The sequence below is a fragment of the Lagenorhynchus albirostris genome, chromosome 8 (assembly GCF_949774975.1).
Source record: "Lagenorhynchus albirostris chromosome 8, mLagAlb1.1, whole genome shotgun sequence".
NCBI lineage: Eukaryota > Metazoa > Chordata > Mammalia > Artiodactyla > Delphinidae > Lagenorhynchus > Lagenorhynchus albirostris.
In genome coordinates, this window is record NC_083102.1 from 96,939,595 (window position 1) to 96,965,856 (window position 26,262).

Consider the following 26,262-nt stretch of genomic DNA (forward strand, 5'->3'; position numbering starts at 1 on the left):
ACCCCAGAGATAGACGAGGGCGGGGGCAGGCAATCAGAGCGGCCATTGTTGCGGAGGGAGTCTCCTCCATCCTCAATCTTCTGTTGGCTCTACCCCAGAGCCCACGGAGCCAGGGGCTGCCTGCTGGGCATCTCCCCGGTGCACCAGGCACCAGACACATCATGTCCCAATCTAAGCCCTGCATCTTGCATCCCTCTCTGTCGCTGGAAATCTGTCCGTCTATCCCACTGGTGGGGGACTCCTCTTCCTCCCTTTCCTCCACACCCATCTTCACCGTCTTGGGTCTTGGAAACATCCAAGAGTTTCTAAGTTGCTCCTTCAGGGAACTCCCTGGCTGTCCAGTGGTTAGGACTCGGCGCTTTCACTGCTGGGTCCCGGGTTCAAGCCCTGGTAGGGGAACTAAGATCCCACAAGCCGCGGCACAGGCGGGGGGGGGGGGGGCGGGGAAAGCTGCGTCCTCCTACGGCCCCTTTCTCATCGCCTCAGCGGAGTCCTTCCTAAGTCTCACTTCTCTGCCAGCCCCTGTGGCGTGAGCTTGTCTCCCTGCTCCTCCTGACTAAGCCAAGAAAAATGCAGGAAATGAGAGACCACCAAAACTGAACTCTCAAAGATGAAAGGAGGAAGGTGAGCTGGTGAGGGACCCCAGGACTGGAGGAGCAGCAGAGCAGCCCGCCCAACAGAAGAGGACCCAAGCCCGGCATTTCCTCACCCACCCCTCCTCCCCACACACAGCTGCTACCAGGAGGAGGGCCAGTGGATGGGAGTCTGTCACAGTTCTAGGGAGTCTGGCAGAACTGGTACGAAGATCAAGGGAAGTCTCCTGATATGGGGTCAAGGGAAGCACATTCCTCCCCACACCGTGGCCTGCCTCACTCAGGCTCCTGCCCCCCCCCCAACCAGAAGCTCTGGCGGATGGGGGCACTGGCAAGGGAAACCCCACCACAGCAGGCTTTCAGCCCAGCAAGCAGGGCTTCCTCCCCCAGGAAAACACCCCCTCCCCGACCCAAGGCACAGGATGGTCCAGCCTAGGAAGTGCCTCCCACCCATTCGAGAGCACCAGCAGGGCCCAGCGGCATGAGACCAACACAGTGCAAGAAAGCCCCTGAATGTTATACTGTCCTTAGGTCCACAGGCCGTGAAAGCAGCCCAGGACCTGCATCTTGAACCCAAACAGGATGACTGCCTGCTAAAATTAAAAATTTGAACATAATAGCCTGTCTGGGATACAATTAAAAAAAAACAAAACACCCATCATACCGCGGAAATCAGGGAAGAACCCAACAACCAGGAAGATCTCATCTAGAAGAAGAAAATTTTTAAGAAACACAGAACTGAACTGAATGAAGATAAAAATACAAAATCAGATTATGTGGTCTGCAGGTAACAGTGCTAAGAGGGATATTTACAGCACATCAGAAAAGGGGAAAGGTCTCAAATCAATCATCTAAGTTTCTACCTCAGGAAACTAGGAAAAGAAGGGCAAAATAAACCAAAACAAGCAGAAAGAAGGAAAGAGCAGAAATCAATGAAACTGAAAACAGGAAAACAACAGAGGAAATCAATGAAACAAAAAAGAATAGTTCTTTGGAAAATTGATAAACTTGCAAGATGGACAAAAACAGAGAAGACACAAATGACCAGTATGCAATGGGGGCTATAATGGTTAATTTTATGTGTTAACTTGACTGGGCTTAGGGATGCCCAGTTAGCCCGTTAAATGCTATTTCTGGGTGTGTATGTGAGGGCATCTCTGGAGATTAGCATCTAATTCAGTAGACTGAGTAGAGATCCTCCCTCACCAATGTGGGTGGGCATCAGCCCATCCGCTGGGGTGGGGTCAGAGAGAAACAAAAAATGAAGGAATGGTGGATTCACTCTCCTCGAGCTGGGACGTCCTTCTCCTACCCTCGGACATTGGACTCCAGGGCTGATACCAGTGACACGCCACCCCACACCCCTCCCCATTCTCAGGCTTTTGCACTTGGACTGGATTTATACCAATGACTATGGTTTTCCTGGTTCTCCAGCTTGAGAAATGCAAATCATGGGACTTCTCGGCCGTCATAACTGCAGAGCCAATTCCTGTAATAAATCTCCACTTACATTTTTCTCTCTGACATATTCTGCTAGCCCTGTTTCTCTGGAGAATGCTGACTAATAACAGGGCTACAGAGTCTGAGGGCATTTCAAGGATACTAAGGGAATGCTACCAGCAATGCTCATAAATTCACCAACTTTGAAGAAACGGACAATTACTTTAAAATTGAAATCTACCAAAAATTCAAACTAGATGAAATAGATAATATGAATAGTCCTAAAACCATGAAAGAAATTGAATTTGTAACTTAAAAAAAGCTTCCCCAAAGAAGTCTTCAGGCCCAGATAGTTTCACTGGAGTTCTACCAAGTACTTAAAGTAGAATTAACATCAATTTTAGACAATCACTTCCACAAAATAGGAGGAAACACTTCCTAACTCATTTTAGGAGACAAGAAATACCCTGGTACCCAGACCATGCAAAGATAGTACCCAAAACAAACAAACAAAAACTGCAGACCAATATCTTCCATGAACATAGGCACAAAAAGTCTAAAATATAAGCAAATCAAATCCAGCAATGTATATAAAGAATTGCACATCATGACCAAGTAGAATTTATTCCAGCTATGCAAGTGTGGTTCAACACTTGAAGGTCAATGTAACCCTCTACACCAACAGACTAAAGAAGAAAAATTATATATCAATTGATACAGAAAAAGCATTTGACATAGCCCATCAGCCATTCAGATTAAAAAAAAAACTTCTCAGCAAGTTAAAATAAACGATAAAAGTCATATACAAAAGCCTTACAGCTAACATCACCCTTGGTGGTGAAAGACTGAATGCCTTCTAAGATTGGGAACAAGGCAGGGATGCCTGTTCTCAACAGAAGCTCCCCTCCCCCCCCTTTTTTCAAACAGTGCTGGAAGTTCTAACCCCTGCAGTAAGGCAAGAAAAATAAGTAAAAAGCAGATGGACCTCAGAATGAAAGCATGAGGAGCTCCACTGACCAGCTCCCCAGTGAAAGCTGGTGAAAATTATAAAACAGGCAAACATTTAAAGCTCCTGGAAAGGGTCTGAAGGGCAAATAGGTGAAGCAATAGCTTATTCAAGATCTATGCTGGGAATTCCCTGGCGGTCCAGTGGTTAAGACTTTGTACTTCCACTGCAGGGGGAGTGGGTTTCCCCCCGCTGGGGGACTAAGATCGCGCATGCCACATGGCACAGCCAAATAAAATAAAATATATGCAAATTTACGAAGAAAGCAGTCTAGAGTATTTGAGAATCCACCGTGTACAGAGTGGTGCGGCCAAGAACACAGGGCCCCTCACCCCCTGCCCCTACCCTGGGGGGATGAGGGCTTTGGCACTTCTTATCCTGCCCCCAGATAGCCGCTGCTGGAGCTGAACCCCAGGCAAGTGTGGCCAAGAGGTGGGGCTCCCTTCTGTTTAGTCCCCACTTGTGGGAGAGAGACTCTGTTTCACCAAAATTGAGAACTTTTGTGTTTCAAAGGCCACCATCAAGAAAGTGAAAATATAGACCACAGAATGGGAGAAAATATTTGCAAGTCATTTATCTGATAAGGGACTTCTTTCTAGAACGTATAAAGAACTCTTACAACCCAATAAGACAACCTAATTAAAAACTGGACGAAGGATCTGAATAGGTATTTCTCCAAAAATTATATGTAAATAGGCCATAAGCACATGAAAAGATATCATTAGTCATCATGGAAATGAAAATCAAAACCACAATGGGATAGCGCTTCATACCCACCAAGATGACTAGAATAAAACATCAGGTAAGTGTTCAGCATCCCTAGCCATTAGGCAAATGCAAGTGAAAAGGTATCACTCCATACCCTCCAGAGTTGCTGCAGGAACCCCTGCGAACACCAAAGGCTGCCAGGGATGTGGAGGTCCTCACACTGCTGCTGGGACTGTAACATGGTACAGCACCCCCCGCACACACTGTGGCAGCTTCTTAAGCAGCATAGAAATCCCATACGACCCAGCAGCTGTATTCCTGGGCACTCATCCCAGTGAAGTGAAAGCTTAGGTTTACACAAACACCCACACACAGCGCTGAATCAGTCTAACAGCAGTAACGAGGAAGGACCTACTGGATGAAACGCCACAGAATGGTGCCCGTGAAGAAACCCAGTATGTAAAGGTTGTATACTGTATGATTCCTCTATAGAACATTCTCCAAGTGACAAAACACATGGAGGACAGGTTGGCGGCTGCGGGTTAGCTGAGAACAAGGTGGAGGTACGAGCATCAAGGACAACACACAGTGTCCTGGTGGTGATGCACGTGTCCTGCATGTGGACCCTTAGTCCCGCCAGTGTCCTGGTGTGCCGTGTCAGAGCTCTACGAGATGTCACCTTTGGGGAAACTGGTAGGGGCACGGGACACCACTGTGTAGTTCCTTACAACTGCAGAGAAGCTGTTCAAGTACCTCAGATAGAAGCCAGAGATCCTGGTGAACAGGACGAGCTCTTTCCTCGCTGGGAGCCCCCAGAGGCGTCCCCGCTGGCCCAGCCCCGCGCCCTTGTCCACACTCGCCCTTCACTGTACAGTGCTCCCTGCTCCCTCATCTTGCCTGGGCTTGGACTCAGCAGCTTCAGAAAGCCATCTTGGCTGCCCTTGTCTCTGGGTGAAGAACCCCCGCCTGCCTGTGCAAGTGACAAGGACCCACGTCCTGTGAGCTGGTGCCTGATGGTTCCCCCGCTACCCCAATGCCTGTGTGCCTCACTCTCTGAGGGACCGCTTTGGAGGGAGCGGGGAACAGCTGGGATGGGGGCCCACAGGAGCGAGATGGCCCTTCTCCTCTGCTCAGCCCCACTCACTCCAGCCTCTCTCCACTCTGTACTGCTGAGGGGCACATGACACTGCCCTGTCTCCAGCAAAGTCTCCTGTGAGGGACTGCAAGAAAGCCCATTTCTTTTTTTTTGGCCATGCTGCGTGGCTTGTGGGATCTTAGTTACCCAACGAGGGACTGAACCCTGGCCCCCAGCTGTGGAAGTGTGGAGTCCTAACCACTAGACCACCAAGGAATCCGGAGAATGCCTATTTCTTTCCAGCATCTGGGGGCGCTGCTGCTGGTGTGGTGAAGGGGCCCGGGCTACGCAGGCAGACAGTTCCCACAATGGCAGCATGACACCACGGCACTCTGGTCTGGGTGTAAGGATAGCAAGGGGTCTCTTCCGGCCCCAGTGTCAGTCAAGTGCACGCCTGTCTTCTACTCAGAGCCAGTGCCTCCTGAGTGACTGGCCTTATGCCACGTGGCAGTGTAGGCCGTCAGGGTCCCCCACTCTCCCAAGACCATCGGATGGGAGGGGAACTCCCAGGACGACTGTCATCAGTAACCACGCCATGATTAGAACCCCAAGCCATGCGCTGAAAACCCCATTGCCCCCCCGCCGGGAAGGTCCTCGTGCGCTGAGGTTCAGCACTGCAGGACTCAGCCTGTGCTGGGGCTGACTGCCAGCCCTGAGCAACAGGCCAGCCGTGCACGAATGTACACAAGAAGGGTCCTCCGTGGGTGGCAGAGAAGCTGGTACAGACAGGCAGCTGATTAAAGATTTATTACCCATGAAAGAACGACCTGCCACTCAGAGATGCTGGCCACCAGCCCACTTCCGGCCAAGGTCCTGCACTGAGGTTTGTCCTCGAGCGTGCCACCTCTGGCCCACCAGTGCTCGTGGCTAGGCCTCCAGGGGAGTCCGGCCCCCTGGTCACACAGTCCTTGCTACGGGACAGGTTACTTGGCCAGCTCCTCTGCCACTGCTTTGCGCATCTTGTCCTTGAGGTAGGCGCTCTTCTGCCATTCAGACTTAAGTTCCAGCCACTCGTAGTATGGGACCTGGGGAGGCAGGAGACAAGTCAGGGCAGGCAGGGACCCCTGTCCCGCCTGCTGCCCTGCACACCACACCCCTGGCCTCCAAATCCCGAAGGAAGAAGCCCACGGAGCTGCCGCAGCATGGGTGGGGAAGAGACCCTGACTTGGTCAGTGCTCAGAGCTGCAGGGGCCCACGGCTACACAGCACCAAGAGCAGCCTCTAGATTTTAAAAGTTGTACCGAAAGCAAAACAAAAAACTCAACAGGAGAGTCACTCATGTGAATCTCCGGCCCCTAACAGGACAGCCTGCTCCCGTGGCACAAGTCTCTGCAGTGAAAAGCTGGAGCCAGGCCCCAGGGCCGGAGCACAGCAGAACCCTGGCTGAGGCACACGTCGGCACGCAGACCTGGGCACCTGGCTGCTCTTACCCGTCTAAGACTAAGAGGCCCTGGCTGTGGAGATGGTAACAGTGCCTATAGCATCAGATACTTAAAAGCTGTGTGACATTGAGAAAGATACAACACCCTTTCAAGCTTCCCTTTTCTCATGTGAAGGGGGAATCCCAACATGGCTGACCTCAAGAGCTGGGGTCCGTGTGAGCACTGGCTCCTCCCATAACCCGACTGGGCTGGAGGCTTCTCCCTGTGTAGTCACCACCCACCCAACAGATACTCACATCGACCAGCAGGAAGCCAGCGGCCAGCAGGTGGCGCCGGGCCAGCACGAAGCGCCCCAGTAAGTCTTTGCTCCTGCTGTTGAAGTTGGGGAACTCCCAGCGCAGGAAGGCCAGCCTGCAGGAAGAGGGGCGCTGTGGGTGCTGACAGCTCTCCTAGGCCCCTGGAGGGAAGAGCGAATGCTGAGGAGCCAAGTGCACGTGGCCCCCGAGGCTTGTGTGGTCGCTCACCTCTTGGCCCCCGGGGGTAGTGGCTGGCTGCCAGAGGGCAGGGCGAGATGAGGGGCCACAAAGGCCCTCAGGGGCAGGAGCTGGCTGTCGGTGTCCAGCAGCACCTCAGCATCTAGGGAGAGCACGGAATGAAAACGTGTTGGGGACTGTCCCCTGGCGTCCAACTGGGCTGACAGCCCCGCCCCTACGATGGATGAACAGAGACCCTGGAGAGCAGAGGGGGCAGGTTTAGAACAGTCCCCAGATGGGACTGCTGGGAGGGGGAGGGGGAGGGGGAAGGGGAGGGGGATGGGGAGGGGAGGGGAAGGGGGAGGGGAGGGGAGGGGAAGGGGGAGGGGGAGGGGAAGGGAAGGGGGAGGGGAAGGGGAAGGGGAGGGGAGGGGAAGGGGGAGGGGAAGGGGGAGGGGGGAGGGGGAGGGGGAGGGGGAGGGGAAGGGAAGGGGGAGGGGGAGGGGAAGGGAAGGGGGAGGGGAAGGGGGAGGGGGAGGGGGAGGGGAGGGGGAGGGGGAGGGGAGGGGAGGGGGAGGGGAGGGGAGGGGAAGGGGGAGGGGAGGGAAAGGGGAGGGGGGAGGGGAGGGAAAGGGGAGGGGGGAGGGGAAGGGGGAGGGGGAGGGGAAGGGGGAGGGGGAGGGGAAGGGGGAGGGGGAGGGGAAGGGGGAGGGGGAGGGGGGAGGGGGAGGGGAGGGGGAGGGGGAGGGGGAGGGGGAGGGGAGGGGGAGGGGAGGGGGAGGGGGAGGGCCCTCACCCAGAACCCAGCCATACTGCGTGGCCACCATGAAGCTGCCCTTGTCGGCACTCCCCAGCAGCCCCTTCAGCGTCTCCTGCAGTTCCTTCTGCAAGGGGGTCACCTTCCTGTCAAGGGCCGAGGGCCTGGGGACCAAGGCTGAGGCTGGCAAAAGGGGGCCCGTGTACTCGGGGTGCTCCAGCTGGGCAGTGGCATTGATATGGAGCAGCTTCTGGAAGGTGCTTTGATCCTTTGGGGACTCGACACCTAACGGTAGAGGATGGAGAGAGAGGGGAGGAGCTAGCGGAGGGCCAGGAGGAAGACGGTGGAGGGACACGGGGGCCAGGTGGGAGAGCCAGAGGCACCCCTCACCCAAGTCTCACCCTGGACTCTGGGCCAGGAGCAGCGGGAAGAGGGTCTGCCAGTCACCCACTAGGAGTGGACACAGAAGGAGCAGATGCTGGGTGAGCCCGGGCTTGCCCGGTCTCCCGGATGGTGAGCGGAGCCCTGAGGCTCCCAGGTGCCCTCCTGGCTCAAGGCTGGGGTGGTACTTGGGATGGGGCGGGGGATGCACAGGGGGCTTGCCATCACTCAGGAGAGGGAGGAATACCCCCCACCGCTCACCTAGAAACTGGGTGTGAAACTCAGGGTGGAGCACAGCCTGCAGCTCGGCCTCCAGCACCTGCTGCAGCACACACAGGGCCCACACCACGTCCACCTGCAGGGCTGGCTCCAGGCCCACCAGCTCTGACCCCAGCTTCTCATGTACCTGGGCAAGGACGGGGTGGGGTGGGGAAAGCAGGTTTGCTCCGTGGCCACAGGCATCCCTGGGTGGGCAGCACCTGGAGCTGCGTTATGACCTGGCCACGCTGAGGCCCAAGGGGGTGATGGGGAGCAACGCTGGCCAAGGTGCTCTTGGTCAGGCTTGGGGCACCCCTGGTGGAAGGTACCAGAAACCCTCCTCATCCCTTAGGCCCAATCTGGACGGCAGCTGTGTTCTCCCCCGCTGCCCCTCCCACTGGCAGGGACCTATGGCACAAAACCACGTCTCCTGCACAGGGGAGGTATTTCTGGCCCTGAGACGAGTTAGAGATTATGAAAGGGGAAGTAGCTGGCTGGCTGGGGCAGTGCCCACCGCGGGGCCCTAGGGTCATACCCAGTCCACTCGCAGGACGCTCTCACCCCTGCAAGTGGATTGAGGTCTCTGAGCCCCAACAGGGCATTGAGGGAGCCCTAGGAAGCAAGAGCAAGGGTCCCCCAGCCCTACTGCACAGTGAGCCGTCGGATGCCCTCCTGACCCTTGGCTGCCATGCTGGATTTTGCGTGTCTCGTCCCCAGACAATCCCTGGGATGCTGGCTCTAGCCAGCTCCCTCCACGTGCCCACGCCGGGCCTTCTTCCTTACTGCCTACACCCGGGGCCCCTCAGCACATATCCGGTCTCTTCCCTCCCTCCCACTCAGTCCCGAGCTGCTCCGAGGAGGGCTGAGCATCCGAGGCAGGGAGAGTGTAGGAGCTGGGGGCGTGAAGACTGTACCAGGCTGAAGAACGGATCCTCCCGTTCTGGGCGGAAGTTCACACGGGCGAAAGCCAGGAGCATGTTGTACAGGTGTGGCAGAGTGATGCTCTGGGCTCTGTCCAGGACGTGCTGGGCCGGTCAGGTAGGACAGAAAGGCCGGATGAGAGGTGCCCGGTGGCCAGTGCCCCATACAGACCTGGCCCTCCCCCAGAGCCCATGAGCTCCCAGCCCCAAGGGGTAATTTACACAGGGCAGTGGGCCAGACCCTATCCTCCCAGAGGCAATCGCACACACAAAAGGCCTCTGACGGCAGCTTTAGAAATACTCCTCAGCCTACAAACACAGTTTCAACCCGCTGCACATAAACCTAAGTGCAAACATCCTCTTTCTTCACAACTCCATTCTGGGGTAGCTGGAAGTTCAGGGAGAGTTCTGAGTGGATTCTCAGCCTCGCTGTCTACACTGCTCCCCACACAGCTATCCAAAGACAGACAAAAACTCCTACGAAGTTTGGTGAAAGAATGGAAGAAACCGTTTACAACTATATTTTCTTTCACTACTAAACCGTATCATTTCTCTCCAAATAAGCCAGAATAAGGACTCCACGTTTGCCACCAGGAAGTGTTTCCAGGCCGGAGGGGGCTCCCTAATGAAATGACCAGGGAGCCGGCTTATGCAGGGGGTCAGGCACAGAAGGCCCTCAAAGCCAGGCCTCAGGCCTGCACCCCAGCTCACCTGGGCAAAGGCCTCAAACAGGGGCAGATTGAGCCACTTAAGGAAGGCAAAGGACTTGGTGCAGCGTGCCACCTCGCTGGACGTCAGGCTAGGAGTGTGGGGCAACAAGTCTGCAGCCAAGCGCTGGAACACCTGCGTCTGGTGGAAGCCGAGTTTGCCTTGGGGACAGAGCCCGAGATTTAACTGGTGAGGATCGGCAGGCCACCCTCAGGCCCACCCGCCACCCACCCTGGTCTCAAGAAGCAAGAGCTTGGTGTCTGTAACCAAATTTATCCCTGAGGCCCAGCAGAGAGGATCAGGGCCCGTGAGTCACAGTGTTTCTGTGGCAGCCTTTTAGGCCAGTGCCCGCCACGGTGAGGCAGGCACCGAATTTGACACAGCTGCGGCCAGAGCTCAGCCCCCGCCCCACTCTGCTCTCCGCGCACAGGGCTCACCATAGGCGTAGGCCAGGTCCAGGAGGATGCCTTTCGTCAGGGGGAAGGGCTTCTGGACCAGGTGGTACGAGATGGCCCGCAGCAAGGGCACCGACCGCCGGTTCTGAGCTGCCAATGTCACCAGCACCTTCCGCAGCTCCTCGGGGCCAAAATGCTCCACCAGCTCCAGGCACTGTCAACCACAGCCGGCAGGGTCAGCTCGACGGCCCAAGGGCCAGGGGTCCCATGCAGTGCAGGCCCTGCGAGACAGTAACTGGGCCTGAGCTTACTAAACACAGGCCCCACCCGTGCAGGGCCTGCCCCCACGCCCACCCCAGGGAGCCCCCAGACGGGGGCGCCATGTCTGCAGCCAAACTTATCCCCAGGCCCCAGGGCAGGGGACCCGGGGCCCATGAGCTGCGGAGCTTGCTGTAGCAGTCATCTGGGCCAGCCCCCGCTACCACGGGAACAGGGGCTGAATTTGACTAGACTGCAGCGCTGGGGGTGGAGCAGGGGGTGGGCAGGCGTGGAGTCTCTAGGAAGCACTAGCCGGAGGCTGAGGCCTGGGGCGGCCCAGGACACACTTCAGGAGTTGCCGGCACGCCGCCTCCAGGTTATGTGCAAGACGCAATTTTGGAGGAATACAAAGGAGTGGGGTTCAGGCTCTGCACCCCCCTGGATCCTTGGAGGAGCCAGTGGGTGCGGAGAGCTGCCTCCAGCTGTCTGAAGCGCCAGTCCCTCCAATGCCATGCCCCAGACTCTGGACAGAAGCTGCCAGGGCTCTGGATCCCAGTACCTTGTCCTCCAGGCGGGTCATCAGAGACTCGGAGAGGTGCCCCGTCTTCATCATCATGGCCACCAGCATGCGGCTGTCATCGATTTCTGCCCAGCGCCGCTCCAGCTGCACCAGCAGCTCGGCCAGCAGCTCCTGGGAGTCCTGCTCCTGCATGTAGTTGGCGCTGGACTCGGCCAGGAAGGCCAGGTGCTTGTACTTCAGCCTGCGCATGCGCCAGCGGACCTCCTGCTCCACCGACCGCAGCTCCTTGGAGGTGGGGGGAAGGCCCAGTGCATAGAGGCTCCGGAGCAGCTTCACGAGGGTCCCATGCCAGACTGCAGTGATCTGGGTGGGGGGACACAGGCAAGGTCACACCCGGGACCCTGCTGACCCTGTGCTGTCACAGAGCGGGCCGACGCTCCAAGCTGGTGGCTGCCTCCCTAGAAGCAGCTCCCCACCTGTCACTTACGCGGGCGCACCAGGCTGCTCCTCCCTCACAGCCTGTCTGGGCCAGCAGGCCCACCACAGCGCTCCCTGCAGGGTGTGTCTCCAGGCCTCAGGGGAATACGGGGGCCACTCGGGGAGCCCTCTGGTCCCACCCTCAGGGAAGGCAGTATTCAGTAGCTGAGCAGGGCTCTGTTGTCTGCGGCGCTAAGGCCCTTAACTCCGCCACTCTGCAAGTCTCCTGAGCCCTCATCTGTGAAATGGGGCTGCACTGCTGAGAGGGGGAGCTGAAATCACACACACGTGAGGGGCAAACAAAAAAGCTGTTGTGTGAAAGGCCGGGCAGAAGGAGAAAAGTATGCGGGACTTCCCTGGCAGTCCAGTGGTTAGGACCCTGCGCTTCCACTGCAGGGGCCGGGTTCAGTCCCTGGTTTGGGGAACTAAGATCCCACAAGCTGCGTGGTGCAGCAAAACAAAAAATAGGTATGAATTTGATCTCAGCATCACATGAGCCTCCAGCGGCTCCTGCTTTTTCTGCAGATTTCCCTGAAGTAGGAAGGCTCTTTAAAAGAAATCTTGTTCACTGCTTACATTTCTAAATACTTTGTTCCTGGTTCATTACTAGTTTGTAATTTTGTTACAATGTAATTTGTTACAAGGTAATTTTGTTCCAAATGTTCAGCCTTATCTCTAAAGCTTATTTTGTGTGTAAAATGTTCAATGAATAACAACTAGAATTATAGTCTTAGAAAAACAAGGGATCTACTTAATTTTTGTTATATTCTCAGTAAGAAATAAAGCTCTACTGTGACCCGCACATACACACTTAACTAAGACAAAAAGTTCCACAAAACACTTCCCTTACTACATGTGAACTGTTTTCTACATTACTCTATCTTATTAAAAACACTTGGCCACTTCCACTACACTTTCATAACCTACAGTTTGAAAAATTTCATTTAATGTGGTCCCTTCCTTGAGCTGCAAGTCTCCTCCTCACCATCCCTGACAAGTGGACACAGGGCCTCGCCCTTCTGGAGCAGCCAGGGGGAGGGTCTGTACCTCTCTGCTGCGCCCCAGGCCCTCTGGCTCCAGCAGACCCCATGGAGCCACAGGAAGAGTCTGCATGAAGGGAGTCCTTCCTCACACGGAACACAAACTGGGTAGAGTCCTGCCCCCAATCCCTGCCACACACAGGTCCCTTCTCTCCACGCTCCACCTTTAAGGATCTGATCGGATAACGCCCATGGGCAGCTCAAGTTTCTGAGATCCTCTGCTAGTCACCCCTCATCTCCTCCAGCTTCAAGAGTGTTTTCCCCCGTCAGCCAGACACTGAGTGGGGGCTATGCAAGCCAAGACTGCAGGGCGAGGGGGAAAGCCCCCAAGGCATTGAGAAGAACCATGCTCGATCCTTCTGCTTCTATTTACTGTGTCTGAGTTGCTTATCTGTAAGATGAGGACAGCAATGTTCACCTAACAGACCTGCTGTGAGGATTAACAAGAGAAAGCAGACCTAATTGGGAAGGAAATCCAAAAAAGAGGAGTTATGTGTATTTGAATAGCTAATTCACTTTGCTGTACAGCAGAAACTACGGTGTAAAGCAACTATATTCTAATAAAAATTAATTTTAAAAAAGAGAAGAAACACATTAAAGTACTTTGGAATCTATAAAATGAAAAAATACCACTGGACGTGGAGGGCCTGAACACACAGCAGAGCTCCTGTCTACACCCGGAAAGTGACTGGATGCTTCGGACTCCGGGGCCTCTGCTGTTTTCTGCTTGTTGAACCTGCAGAAAGGGCTCTCGAACCCACCTGGCTGTTGACAAGATGGAGAAGTTGCCGAAAGCGGGCATCCTGTATGAGCAAGGCTTTGTCTTTCGGCTTCTCAGACAGCAGGCGAGAGAGCTGGATGAGTGTGAGGGCGGCGTGGTTCTCGTGCAGACAGTGTCCGCCACCCAGAAGCTCCAGGAGCTCCTCTGGCCTGGTGGCCTTCTCGATGAGCTGGTCCACCTCCTGGCGCTCAGGGTAGGGAGTAAACACCTGTTCCTTCTCCACAAGCTCTGACAAAGGACCTGGGAGGCGGGAGCTGGATGAGGTAGCCGAGGACGTCAGAGGCTTCTGGGCTCTCCGGGCGAGTCTCAGCTGGCCAACCGGGGACACGGCAGGGGCCAGACGGGTGGCTTCCCTCAGGAAGCACGTGCATCGCTTCACCAGCCGAGCAGCCATGGCGGCCTGGGGGGCGGGGAGAGAAGCCTCCTAACAAGTGACTCCAAAGCCCTGAAGAGAAAAAGAACAGAGAAGGGAGTGGTGCAGAGGCAGTTCCCGACTCCCAAACACAACAGAAGAACCAGACAAATGAAAAGGAGTCATAAGGACTTCCCTGGTGGTGCAGTGGTTAAGAATCCACCTGCCAATGCAGGGGACACGGTTCAATCCCTGGTCCGAGAAGATCCCACATGCCACAGAGCAACTAAGCCCACGCGCCACAACTACTGAAGCCCATGTGCCTAGAGCCCATGCTCCGCAACAAGAGAAGCCACCACAATGAGAAGCCCGCGCGCCGCAACGAAGAGTAGCCCCCGCTCGCCCCAACTAGAGAAAGCCCGCGCGCAGCAACGAAGACCCAACGCAGCCAAAAATAAATAAATAAAATAAATTTATTAAAAATATAAAGAGTCACAGTCACACTCCCCATAAACCAGCCCAAACCTCTCCTTCCTGACTGACCATGCGCATGCAGCAGCGTTTTCTGAAGCAAAAATCTCAGAGGACTTCTGCTTCAGTACATGATATAACCAAATAACGAGACTTAGGAGCATCACTTAGGAGCTTGGGCTGGAGGGTTTCCAGTCCTGGCTGTAGAATCACCTAGGGAATGGCTCAACACCTCAGATCCCAGGCCCAACGCAAGACCTCTTGAGTGGGAGTCTCTGCACACAGGGCTTGAACAGCGTCCCCCCCCCACTTTTTGAATTTTTAAAAGTACGCAGGATTAAAAATTATTGACTTATGGACACGATGAGACAGGATATTTTAAATTAGACTACTCATGGAAAACCCTGGACATATCATCCACATATACATCCCACAGCTTCTGTGGATGTTATTTTAATACTTACAGATTGTGAGTGAGCCTCCCCAAACCAAGCTACACTGTTACTCACCGACCTACTAAACACACACGCGCACACACACACACACACACACACACACACACACACTTTCCAAGAGCAAACCTCCTGAACCAATCATAAAAAGCACTTCACAACATGGCCCAGAACTGTCTTCCCAGTTTTACCTGTTTTTCCTCCCTGGAACACACCCTCATTCTAAACAGGCCTTGCACTTTCATTACACCTGGGCAGGGCAGGGCAGGGCAGGGGAAGGCCTGCTGCCTCTTTTTTTTTAACCCCCCTTCATAGGGCTCGGAAAATCACACCCCATCTTCCCGCACCCAGACAAAAAACGTTACCTCCTCCATGAATGTTACATATCCCGATGCAGCTGCTTTTAACAACTCTGTCCTGCTCACCAGCGTGAATAAATGACCTGGGTAAGGCACCCCGCCGGGGCACGATAAAAGGCGTTATAACCTGGGCCTCCCTCCTGCCAAAGCAGAGAGCGTGTTTGACCTTCGATTTCCGAGAACTTGGCCTGGGACATTTTATTTTTACGTGAGCTCACTGTTGTAGCTGTAGAAAGCTTAGATTAACTGTACATAAAGCAAGAGACTCAGAGAGGAGGAACACCGATCCAAGGGTAACATCCACCATCCACAGAGCCCCAACGGCGGGGAAGCACTGAAAACGTTCCCGACTAAAGACCGTCCTACGAGCTAGCGAGGAAAACAAGTTCAGAAGCCCAACTGGGATTTGTGGAAACACCAACCCAGAAGTTCGGCCCTCAGACGCAGAAAGAGAACGACTTGCACGAAGGCCAGCCAGCGACAGCGCGGAGGACCAGTGCGGGATCGCAGGCCGCCACGCTAGACCTCGGAAAAAGGGCGCGTGCGCACGAGCAGGCGAGGCTCTGGGCCGGGCCCGCCCCCACCCCTGTGACCCCCGTCCCCCACCCCTACACCCTGCGTCCCGTGCGCCCTCCCGGTCTCCTCTCCCGGCCACGCCCCCATGCCTTCAGGACCTAGGCTCCTCAGGACCCTCTTCCCCCCGGCCCCGAGACCTACGCCGCCACCACCGCCGCTGGCGCAAGAGCCCCGGCTGACCTCCATACGTCCCAGCACGGCCCTCGGCCTACGCTGCGCGGCGCGCTCTTTTACGTCACTCGGCGCGCCGCCGGAAGCGAGGCTCGTCGCCTGCCGCCCAGCCGGGAATCACTTCCGGTTCCTTTTTCCTGCTGGGGCGATGTTCGCTCAGGGCGCGGACAGATGAAGTGAGTGACAGGCGCCGAGCAACTTCGGAAAAATGGGAGGGGCGGTGGGGAAGAATAAAGTGTCGAGAAACGGAGGCTGGGAGGCCTGGGGACCCTCTGGTCAGTACCCAGCCCTCATTCGGAGTATAGGAGGCGACGCTTTGTCGTCTGTGCGTGCTTCCCACCACCTCCCACCCCCGCGCCTTACCCGCGGGCTTCTCATAGCCTCTAGAGAAGCCCCGGCTGTAGACTGCCCAGGGCTGGGCTGTGACACGCTGGGAAGGCCTCTCAGCGCAGGTGTGCGGAAATGTAGGCACAGATTGCCTAGATCTTGCAGTTTTTCCAAAAAAGAATCTAGGATTCTGGAATTTTATGTGCAGTCTCTTGACTTTTAAATATTGACGTTTACTTGTAAAAGAAACTGCGGGGTAAGCCAAGCAAGATGTATCTGAGTTGTGTACGTGGACTTGATTTATCTTTCTTCCTGCACGCCTTTTTTTTCTTTTTCGGTACGTGGTTCTCTTACCGCTGTGGCCCCTCCCGCTGCGGAGCACAGGCTCCGGACGCGCAGGCCGAGCGGCCATGGCTCACGGGCCCAGCCACTCCGCGGCATGTGGGATCCTCCCAGACTGGGGCACGAACCTGCGTCCCCTGGATCGGCAGGCGGACTCTCAACCACTGTGCCACCGGGGAAGCCTTGCACGACTTTTTATTTCCATGGAATTAAGAATTGCTTTGTATTTTTGGCTTAAGATTCCAGGGACCTGCCTGGAGGTTTATTTTTAATTTAGTTTTTAAAAATAAACTTATTGGGCTTCCCTTCTCTTATTTTCTGTTCTTTATCTTATTTCTTGATTTATGCCCTTGTTTGGGTGGAGCACATCCTTCAGTACCTCTGTGAGAAATGATGCAAAGGAGGTCAGTAAAGGCCTTGCAGGTCTGAAATGTCTTTATTATATCCTCCTGCTTGATTGATAGTGTGGCTGGGTGTTTTAGAAATCATTTCCTGATTTTGAAGCCTTGGTTACTCTGTGAGCCTCTAGCTTTCAAGCTTTTTGAGTTTATGTGGAGTCCAAAAATTGTACGTGAGGTGTTTTTTCGCCCGCCCTCCTTCCCTTCCTTCTTCCTTTTGCTTCCTGTTTCCTTCTCCTCTCCTCCATTCTTTTCCTTTTTTTTTTTAATTTCTAAAGTATGGAATCTAAATCTAAATCAGTGAACAAAGGATGTTGCAGCCATCAAGCCACTACAGCTGCACCTTGATGGTGAGCCCTGAGGGGACTCAGGATGGGAGGGAACAGGATACTGGCCCCAGATAGCTGAGGTGCATATCAAAGGAATGATTTCAATGAGCCCAGACTAGCATCTTCGCATACATAAAAAGTGCTAAATTAATTAACTTGAGATGCCCAGTTTTCTTTAATTAACAGTAATCTTTTGTTGTTATGACCACCTGGTGTTTGTTACAAAACTATATATCCTGGTTCCTCTTCAATACCTCTTCGGAGCAGTCCCTCAGAGCAATCTGAGAGGCTGCCTCCCGGGTTTGAAATCCTCAGAAAGTCCACCAAATAAAACAATTCTCAACTTTTAGGTTGCGCATTTTTTTCAGTTAACAGGAACCAGTCCAATGAGACCACATATTACATGATTTCATTTATATGCAATGTCCTGAAGAGGCAAGTCTGTAGACTTGAAAGTAGATGAATTGTTTTCAGGGGCTGGGGAGATGGGGGTGGTGGTGTAATGGGGAGTGACTAATGGGTATGGGATTTCTTTCTGGGGTGGTGAAAATGTTCTGGAATTATATAGTTGCACGATTAACTGAACGTATGATGAGCCGCTGAGTACACATTAAAGAGCGAATTTTATGTTAGGTGAATTATACCTCAATAAAGCTGTGATATTAAAAAGAAAAAGAAAGAACGGTGGGCTAAAAAGAAGGAACTCTAGCACATGAGTAGAGCATATTGGCAGTGAACCTCGCCATCAGGCCATTTTCTTGGGTAGCTACTGCTGTCATCTTCTTAGGTCTTTCCTCTTGGGCTGGTGAGAGTTTGCAGAGGCATTTCCAGAGCTGCCAACATTTTGGGAGCCTGGCTGAGGAGGACAGCTGGGTGGGTCGGGGTGTGTGGCCTCAGGTTTGAGCATGCGTATGTTTCCTTCATCATCGTTACTGTTGCTACGGAACAGACGCCGCCGCTTGCTTTATTGTGCTTGTGGATGTTTTGAGGATGGCTTGTCTCTGCTGTACAATGACTGGGGCCTCCACTGGAACCACTCAAAGCTAGAGACAGTCTACCAAGAGCCCGCGTGTGCCAGTCTCTCTTGCTTAGCTCAGGGGTTCAACCGTGGGTGCTCCAGCAAACAAGGGAGACCCCGTTGCCTTTCATGACCAGCCTCAAGAAGCACACAGGGTCTGCGTTCTCCATGGTGGAAGTGGCCACGGCCCCATCTAAACTCGAGGGGGTCTCTGACCTCAGTCTCAAGGGGAGGAGTGCCCAAGGATTTGAGGCTGCATTTCGAACTGCCACAGTCACTCAGATTTTAGCAAGGTAAGCCCACTCTCCCAGAGGGTTGAGGCAATTCATTCCAGATGCCCTCCACTACCCTCTCTGAGGGAAACTTCTGGCCTTTTTTTGATGGGGAGAGATGTTGGAGAAAGGTAGTTACTCGGTTCTGTGGGTTTATTTATTTGGCTGCATCGGGTCTTAGTTGCAGCACATGGTGGGATCTTCGTTGTCGTGTGAGGGATCTTTTTTTTTTAGTTGCGGCATGCAGGATCCTCTAGTTGCGGCATGCAGGATCTAGTTCCCTGACCAGGGATGGAACCCGGGCCCCCTACATTGGGTGCGCGGAGTCTTAACCACTGTGCCACCAGGGATGTCCCCTTATTTCCTTCCTGATTCTACTTGCTAGCACCCTCCACCTTCCTCGTGATCCCAGAACTGCCTTATTGGTGACTTTGAGGGATGGAATGGCCTGGGGTGGGGATCTGACCTGAATGCCCTCCTCGGACTGCAAGGTCCTCGATGAGGAACAAGCCATGGGTCCACGTGGCAGGACATCAGAGCTGTAGGAGATGAGTTTGTCTCCTTCCCAGAGGGAGGGTGGAAAGGAGAGCCGGGATACCTCAGAGCCTTTCTCATCCAACACACTTGCTGACAGATGAAAACTGAGGTGCAGAGAGGTGTGGGGACTCGCCAACACCTGTTCCCATTCCAGTTGGGATCAGGGCCAGATGAGCTGACAGATGACTGTGAGGAGGTTAGGGTACCAATTTGGTCCTACTGCCTGCGCACCCTGTAACCTGGGCCGGGTACTGAACCTGCCTGGCTCAGTCTCCAGGTCTGTCAAAGTGCTACTTGAGGATGTGTGGTCAGGATGCAGGGACACAGGCCTCTGTCGGGAGCCCTCCAGATAAGCCCCCCACGTGGTTACCCTCCCTCCCTTCCCTCTGCCTCCTTCCAGGCTGAGCCTCGCACTCTTGCTACCACCCTCTGCTAACAGCATCTTCCCTCCTGAAATTGTGCCTCAGCTAGATGAGCAGCCATCCTGGTGTGCCCACCGTGGTCCTGGTTTTAGCACAGAAAGTCCCCATCAAGGGAAATCCCCCAGTCCCAGGCCAGCCAGGGTGGTTGATCACTCTGTCCTCAACCTGCCCACTCTCTTTCCCCAGGTGTACTCAAACCACAACCTGCCAGAAGCCCTGGTGCGCAGAAGAGCCCCGACACAGCACGTCTGAGGCTGCCAGTCCTGACGGGCCCGCCGGCCGGGTTGGCCCTCCACTGGTGTCTGGAAACGTGACCGCTAAACAGTCCCCTACACTGACGACAACTTTCCCGCTATGGTAAGAGTAGCCCCCTGCACCCAAACTGGACAAGTAGTGCGCTGTGCTGACACCTGCTTTCCCTCGGAGAGTCTGGAATTTTGGTACACGCTGGGCAGAGGGTGCTTACAAGACCAGGCCCTGATAAAACCCCTGGATGCTGGGTCTCTAACGAGCTTGCTTGGTAGACGCTTCATGCCGGTGGTCCCAGCTTGTTGCCAGGGGATTCAGTGCCTCCAGGGTGGCTCTAAGGGGAGAGGTCTGGAAGTTCATGACTGGTCTCCTCCAGAGTTCACCCCGTGTGCCTTTTTCTCTTTGCAGGTTTTGCTCCGTCTCCTTAGTTAGAATAAATCTTAGCCATGAGTGTGACTCTATGCTGAGTCCTTTTGGAGAATCACAGAATCTGGGGGGTGGCCTTGGGGACCTTGGACAAACCTGGCCAAGGGCTTTCCTCTCAGGAGAAGACTTTCCCTCAGGGCCTGGTAGCATTCTTGCATCTGCAGACCCCCGAGTAAGAGGAGGAATCAGACCTGGTGGCTGTCCCAAAGTCAGCCTGGCCCCAGCTCTTGCTGGGCACATGAACATGTCCTTTCTGCCCTTCTCTGTGTACAGGAAACTGAGGCCCAGGGAGGGCAGGACAGCCCATGGGCACATGGAGAGTGAACATCCAGGTCTCCTGCAGCCGCCCAGACCTCCCCATGCCTCTCCGTCCTGGCCAGGGGCTCGCTCCCAGCTGGGTAGGGTGCTGGGCCTTCTGCCCTCCCGAATCCTGAACACGGCCAGCTTCCAGGGGCCCACAGCCCATGGAATTACTCTTCCAGCCTTCCCCCTGGCCCTTCCTTCCATTATGTCCGTCCTTCTACCTTTCCATCCATCCCCCTTGCCCATCACTCCACGTTGCCCAGCCTTCCACCTTGTCCACCAGCAAGTCTTGCGGAGCCCTCCTGGTGCGGGGTGGAGAAGTGCACAGTGTAGTGTATGGAGTGGGGCCTGGGGGTGGCAGCCTGTGGGCCAGGCACTGAGCCGAACTGATGGGGCCCTTCTTCCAGCCTCTCCTGCCTTCCACCTGGGCTCCTGCTCTGGGGTCTGTAGGAACTGAGTATCTGTGCTGCAGGGGGTGGCCTCTCTCTAGATAGAGCTATGGTGGGGTTAGGGGATCAGCCTAGTAGGGTGCTGGGAGCTCTGGGGTGGGCTGCTGTGAGCAAGCATGGAGAGGTGGTGCAGTGGGGAGAGAACCCCCTTCACAGCCCCTGGGTCTCTCTGGGATGGATGTCCAGCCCCTGAAAGTGACTATTAAAATATAGCGTGTTAATAGAAAATCTGAGATAACTGCCAGTGAAGATAGTTTATCATTCACAGTTCCCAGGAGAAGGAGACACATCCCTCCACGAAGAGCCACAAGGGGAAGCACAGGGTCAGCCAGGAGGTGGGGAGGTGGCGGGGCAGGAGTGGGGAGAAACTGTGGGTTGCTTTACTATGGTTTCCTTGGAAGGAGCTGGAGAGGAAGGATGACAGGCTTATTAGGACCGGCTAGTGTGAGTAATGTCAGTGGGCTCTGGGGTGGAGGGTCTCCCCCTAGTGGTGTGGTCCCTGCACTGTGGCCTTGCACTGGGAGAGTGACCAGGAGTATGAGACCCCCTAGACGAGGCGGTGGGGGTGTGGTCTCCGGATTGCTTACTTTACACCCCCAAGGAGGGGTGTGGGGGGCAGGAGGCTGAGCAAGGTGAGTCAGGCATATCATCAACGTGTCCAGGGTATGCATGTAGGACAGATGTTAGAGCATCAAGTTTACAGAAGCTGGACACGTGGTTAATGCAGAGACTGGGGCGTGATGAGCATTCTCTGCAGGGAAGGAGTCCTCAGCATGGCGGGGGAGGGGGGAGGCTGGTGAGCCCCCCCACCCCGTTCCTTCTAAGCTCAAGTCAGGGTGGGCTCAGGGCCCGCCGGGGATCTTTCCTGGGTCTGGGCCCCGGCAGGAGCGGCAGCCCCGTCGAGGGGCTCAGCTCCATCTCAGACTCACCTCTCTCCCCCAGAAGCTCTTCTGGCACCTGCCCAGCACAGGCAGGGGTGTGGGAGGGTGTGCCCACTGTCCTCCAGCCTCCGGGCTTCCTGGAGGTACAATAGCACCGCACTGTGAGTCCCTTTGCATGGTAGGTGTGGCCCCCTCAGGACCTGTAGCCCCATCTTTCTCACACCCTGGAACGGCCCTTTACCTGCCCAGCGTCCAGGCCTCCCTCCCGTGCGTCCTGCAGCCCCTCCTCTCTGGCGCTGCACTGTGCTCCCAGCTGTGCATTACCCAACTCAGGACCTTCCAACGTGGCCGCCCACACACCCCTCCCACCAGCTGGCCCCCAACATGCCCCAGTCCTGGAAGGCCAGCCTTCTTTCCCTTTTTACTTTTTACCTCCCCTGGGAGCAGCTAGAAATGCAGAATTCCAGACCTCCAGAATTGGAATCTGCATTTTGGCAAGATTCCTGGAGATTGGGGGGGCACCTTGAAATCTGGAAGCCTTGCAGCCTCACCCAGCAGTCCTTGATTTCCTGGAGCTGCTGAAAACAGCGTGTGGGCCCCACCTGCCTTTCTGACCCAGTGGGTCTGGGTGGAGCCGTCTGACACCACCAGGTGACGCTGCTGCCGATGTGGGCCGAACTTTGGGAACTGCCCTAAGCTGCACTTTGAGCCACCTGAGATGGCAAATTGGCCTGGGTGTAGGTGTTTAAAGAACTGAAAGTTGCTCACATGGACTGTAGGTGTCGAAAACCGGGCTGCACATAAAAACTGAATCTGGTCCTTGTCCCTGGCACACAGCTTCAAAGACTCTTGCAAATTCCTGAGTGATAGGAATTTCCTTACAATTTCCTTTTGTTATTTGTAATGAGCCCCTTTCCCATACCCAAGTTTATGCTAATGAGGTGACTCTAGGGTGATTAGAGGGCTGGGGATTGAGTTAATCACCGATTGCTGATGATTTCCTTGTAATGCTTTTTTTTTTTTTAAATTAATTATTTGGCGGTGCTGGGTCTTAGCTGTGGCACGTGGGATCATCATCATTGTGGCATGCAGGATCTTTAGTTGCGGCATGCAGGCTCTTTAGCTGCGGCATGTGAGCTCTTAATTGCGGCATGCGGGATCTAGTTCCCTGACCAGGGATCGAACCTGGGCCCCCTGTATTGGGAGCATAGAGTCTTAATCACTGGACCACAAGGGAAGTTCCTCATAATGCTTATTCAAGAACCCACAAGAAAGCCTTTGGACACAGAAACTCAGGGATCTTCTGGGCTGGTGATGGTTAATGGGCTGGGAGGGTGGCATACCCTGAGCCCACGGGGACAGAGGTTCCTGTATCCCCCTCCCACGCCCTCACCCTATGTGTCTCTTCATCTGGCTCTTCCTGGTCTGTATCCTCTATAGTAGAACTATAACATAAGTATTGTGCTTTCAGAGATCTGCGGGTCGGTTCTACCAAACTATTGAATCTGTGGGGGTTATGGGAACCCCTGAATTTTAGCCTCAGGGCAGCGGTCCCCAACCTTTTTGGCACCAGGGACCGGTTTCGTGGAAGACAATTTTTCCACGGACCGCGGTTGTAGGGATGGTTCAGGCAGTAATGCAAGCGATGGGGAGCGATGGGGGAGTGATGGGGAGTGATGAGGAGTGATGGAGAAGTGATGGGGGAGCTATGGGGAGCGATGGGGAGCGATGGGGGAGGGATGGGGAGTGATGGGGAGTGATGGGGGAGTGATGGGGAGCGATGGGGAGCGATGGGGGAGTGATGGGGAGTGATGAGGAGTGATGGAGAAGTGGGAGCTCTTGTGGGAGCTGCACGGTTCCCCAACCAGGGACTGAAGCCATGTCCTTGGCTGTGGAAGTGTGGAGCCCTAATCCCCGGACCAGAGGGACTTCCCTCTGGCTGCTTTTGTCAGAGCTGAAATGAATTATAAGACACTCACTGGGTGTGGGGTGGGGTATGCACACGTCACTGGAGGCTCTAAACCAGGCTGCCCGAGGAACAGCCTCTAACACCTTGCCCTCTGTGTGTCCCCGAAGCTGGTCAAGGCCAGTGAGGTCTGGCAGCCGCTGAGCCCCAAGCCCTCCCTGCAGCCTCTGCTCATGCTCCCGAGCCCCCATTCCTCAGCACCTCTGAAAGGGGTCAGACCCCAGGGGCCGGCACCGAGAGCCTGGTGGACAAGTCTCTCCCAGCCCAGAGACGCCACCATGGCCCCCAGCTCCCAGCGCCTGGCTCTTCCAGGAGATTCCAGGCCTGCTGGGGAGCTCCTGGGGGCAAGGCCTGTGTGCTTCGCCTGCCCCCCGCCACCCCGGGCAGGTGCCAAGGACAGACAGACAGAGGACCGAGAGACATGAAGCCAAGTGGTTTTTTTTGTTTGTTTGTTTGTTTGTTTTGCGGTACGCGGGCCTCTCACTGTTGTGGCCTCTCCCATTGCAGAGCACAGGCTCCGGACACGCAGGCCCAGCGGCCATGGCTCACGGGCCCAGCCGCTCCGCGGCATGTGGGATCTTCCCGGACTGGGGCACGAACCCGTGTCCCCTGCATCAGCAGGTGGACTCCCAACCGCTGCACCACCAGGGAAGCCCCAAGTGGGTTTTTATTAGCAGCAGGTAGGAGGCATCTTGGGCTGACTGAATCCAAGAGAGAAGATTCTGGCTGAGAGGACTTGGACCGGTCACTCCTGGCAGCCAGGGGCTCTCAGGGATGTCCCTCACTGGAGAGAGCTCTCTGCAGGGGACGCGGAGGCCTCAGAGGAGGTGGAGCCTGGTCACGGTGGAGGCAGGGGAGGGAGGGATGCTGTGTGTGGGCCAGTGAGCCCTCCACACTACTGTCTCGGGCCCTCACTATCGCCCGTGGGCAGGCAGGCAGGCGAGGTCGCAGCTGGCAGGGACTGTTATCTGGGAACCATGTCTCTGGGCTCCTAACCCAGAGCTCCTCCCCAGATTAAGTGGCAAAGGCACAAGCATTGCAGGTGGGCCCAGCTGGACCAAGTCCCACCAAGCAAGTGTTCCTCTGAGCCCCCTTTGCTAGTCTGAGACCCACTCTAACCCAACGGCATCAAGTGCATGCAGAGGCTTGCAGCTGTTGCAGCCCTGGGTCACTGCTGCCTGAGCCCCCGCCCTCTCCTGTGTCTTACTGCCCTCAGGGACCTGCAGAGGCCCCAAGGTCAGGGGAGGCAAAGGGAGAAGCCAAGTCCACCATCCCCAGGGCAGTGTCTCGGGAAGGTGTCTTGAGGGCGGCGTCTCCGGGATGCTTACCTGTGGTGGGGACCATACACCTCATGGCACACGACGAGCTGAAGCAGCACTTCTGGTTTTCCATAATTGGTCATCCCTGGATCACTCGTTTCTCTCTAAGCAGAGCTTTGGGGCCAGCAGGGCCTGCACCCGGGGACAGCGGCCAGCCTTTGGAACAGGTAGTAGGGGAGAGGCGGGCCAGGCCTTCATCGCCCGCTGGCTTGCTGGGGCTGCCCCACTGCTGGTCTCTGGCGGCCCCCAACCTTCACCCCCCCTTGGTGGCCTGGAGCTTGAAGGCTGGGAGGGAGACAGCAGCCCTCATGGATCGCTGAGCCAGGCACTGGTGATGTTGGGAGGAAGTGGGCGAGCCTCAGCTGGGCCTCCAGTGGGTCCAGCAGGTGAAGCGGTGTCATGACCGGGCTTTTATGGGGCCACTGGGGGGTTCACTGAGAGCGGAGTGTGGAGTGCCGGCTCAAGGGGACCCTTGACAAAGCTGGTCCCTCCCTCCCTCCAGATGGGGCTCCACTGGGGCGCAGGGACGGCGGCGTTACCTATGAGGGGGACCATGCAGGATCAGCAGTAGGGGCTCCTGGCGCAGCACCTGGTGCCTTGGGGACAGTTCTCATCGTTGACACAGGAGATTGTGCAGGAATCCTCGGAGGAGGAGCTGAGCTCTGGACACACGCCTGCCCTGCACACAGGATGGGCAGGTGGGTGGGGGGTGGCCGGATCCCGCCTCCCCTGGGGCTCCTCAGGGGAGAGCAAGGTGGGGCAAGGACAGAACCATGGGGGAGGCGGGTCCCCAGCAGCCCAGCGCTCTGTTCTGCTTCTAGGAAAGAAAAAATCTGCCAGAAATGTGACACAACTGACAAAAGTGTGAATCAGCTGTAAAAATTAGGAAACAAGGCCTCAGGCGCACTGCAGGAGGTGGAGTTAAGACCCTGAGGGGCCAGGACAGGCTCCCCCCATGCCCAGTTAGCTGCCCGGTCACTTTTCACCCTGGGACAGTGGCCTGGGCCCTGTGGCTCTAGTCCCCCAGCACACGGGCATCTTTGGGCAGTACTCCACTCTTCTGCTGTCACTGACACACCCCGCTGCGGGGTGTGCCTCCCCCGTTCTCTCCTCTTGTCCCAGTTACCAAACTGCCAGGTCCGGCAGTGTTTCAGGGGCGCACCTGGAGGGGAGGGAGTTCAGGATGACCCTCCTGGGCCTACCTGGCAAGGTGAGGGCCGGGGCCAGCCTGAGGGCAGCCTTCAGGGCGAGCAGGGCCAGGGCCAGGCTGGCAAGACAACGCATGGTGGCGGGTGGCAGGCAGGTGGCAGATGGTGGCTTGTGGCCCCGGGGCACCTTTAAAGGAGGCAGTGGGGGGAGGAGCATGGCGGGGAGGGGAGGGCAGGGCGGGCGGCTGGGGCTGCCCCAGGGG

General features: G+C 55.7%; 2 protein-coding genes, 2 non-coding genes and 1 pseudogene across 17 annotated transcripts in view; 1 reads left to right on the forward strand and 4 right to left on the reverse strand.

The window, feature by feature from the left end:
• Positions 1-5,614: 5,614 nt before the first annotated feature.
• Positions 5,615-15,712, reverse strand: TBRG4 (transforming growth factor beta regulator 4). 5 transcript variants are annotated; one of them, XM_060157448.1, is made up of 11 exons: positions 15,584-15,712; positions 13,213-13,677; positions 10,974-11,297; positions 10,199-10,370; positions 9,765-9,922; positions 9,048-9,158; positions 8,137-8,281; positions 7,534-7,779; positions 6,789-6,900; positions 6,561-6,675; positions 5,615-5,907 (listed from the first exon to the last, which is right to left on the reverse strand). In XM_060157448.1, exons 2-11 carry the CDS (start codon positions 13,624-13,626, stop codon positions 5,806-5,808), a joined length of 1,899 nt encoding a protein of 632 aa, XP_060013431.1. In that variant the 5' UTR covers positions 13,627-13,677; positions 15,584-15,712; the 3' UTR covers positions 5,615-5,805. The 5 variants fall into 5 exon arrangements, with proteins under 5 accessions (XP_060013431.1, XP_060013432.1, XP_060013433.1 ...); XM_060157449.1 differs by having other exon boundaries at positions 15,623-15,679; XM_060157450.1 differs by lacking the exon at positions 15,584-15,712 and adding an exon at positions 15,289-15,392.
• Positions 10,016-10,149, reverse strand: LOC132525032 (small nucleolar RNA SNORA5). Its single transcript, XR_009542162.1, has one exon. It is a non-coding gene; the product is annotated as a small nucleolar RNA SNORA5 (small nucleolar RNA).
• LOC132525033 (small nucleolar RNA SNORA5) lies at positions 10,536-10,672 on the reverse strand. Its single transcript, XR_009542163.1, has one exon. It is a non-coding gene; the product is annotated as a small nucleolar RNA SNORA5 (small nucleolar RNA).
• Positions 15,577-26,262, forward strand: part of RAMP3 (receptor activity modifying protein 3) — a 469,110-nt gene continuing 458,424 nt past the window's right edge. For 2 of the 10 annotated variants that reach the window (XM_060157455.1, XM_060157456.1), the window contains exons 1-3: positions 17,967-18,320; positions 19,445-19,615; positions 20,207-20,331. In XM_060157455.1, coding sequence (XP_060013438.1) covers positions 18,157-18,320; positions 19,445-19,615; positions 20,207-20,331 — 460 coding nt within the window. In that variant the 5' untranslated portion in view covers positions 17,967-18,156. Of the gene's footprint in view, positions 15,790-17,966; positions 18,321-19,444; positions 19,616-20,206; positions 20,332-26,262 lie in introns of those variants that run through there. The other 8 variants (XR_009542077.1, XM_060157454.1, XM_060157460.1 and 5 more) reach the window with 8 other exon arrangements.
• LOC132524890 (whey acidic protein-like) lies at positions 20,966-26,135 on the reverse strand (annotated as a pseudogene).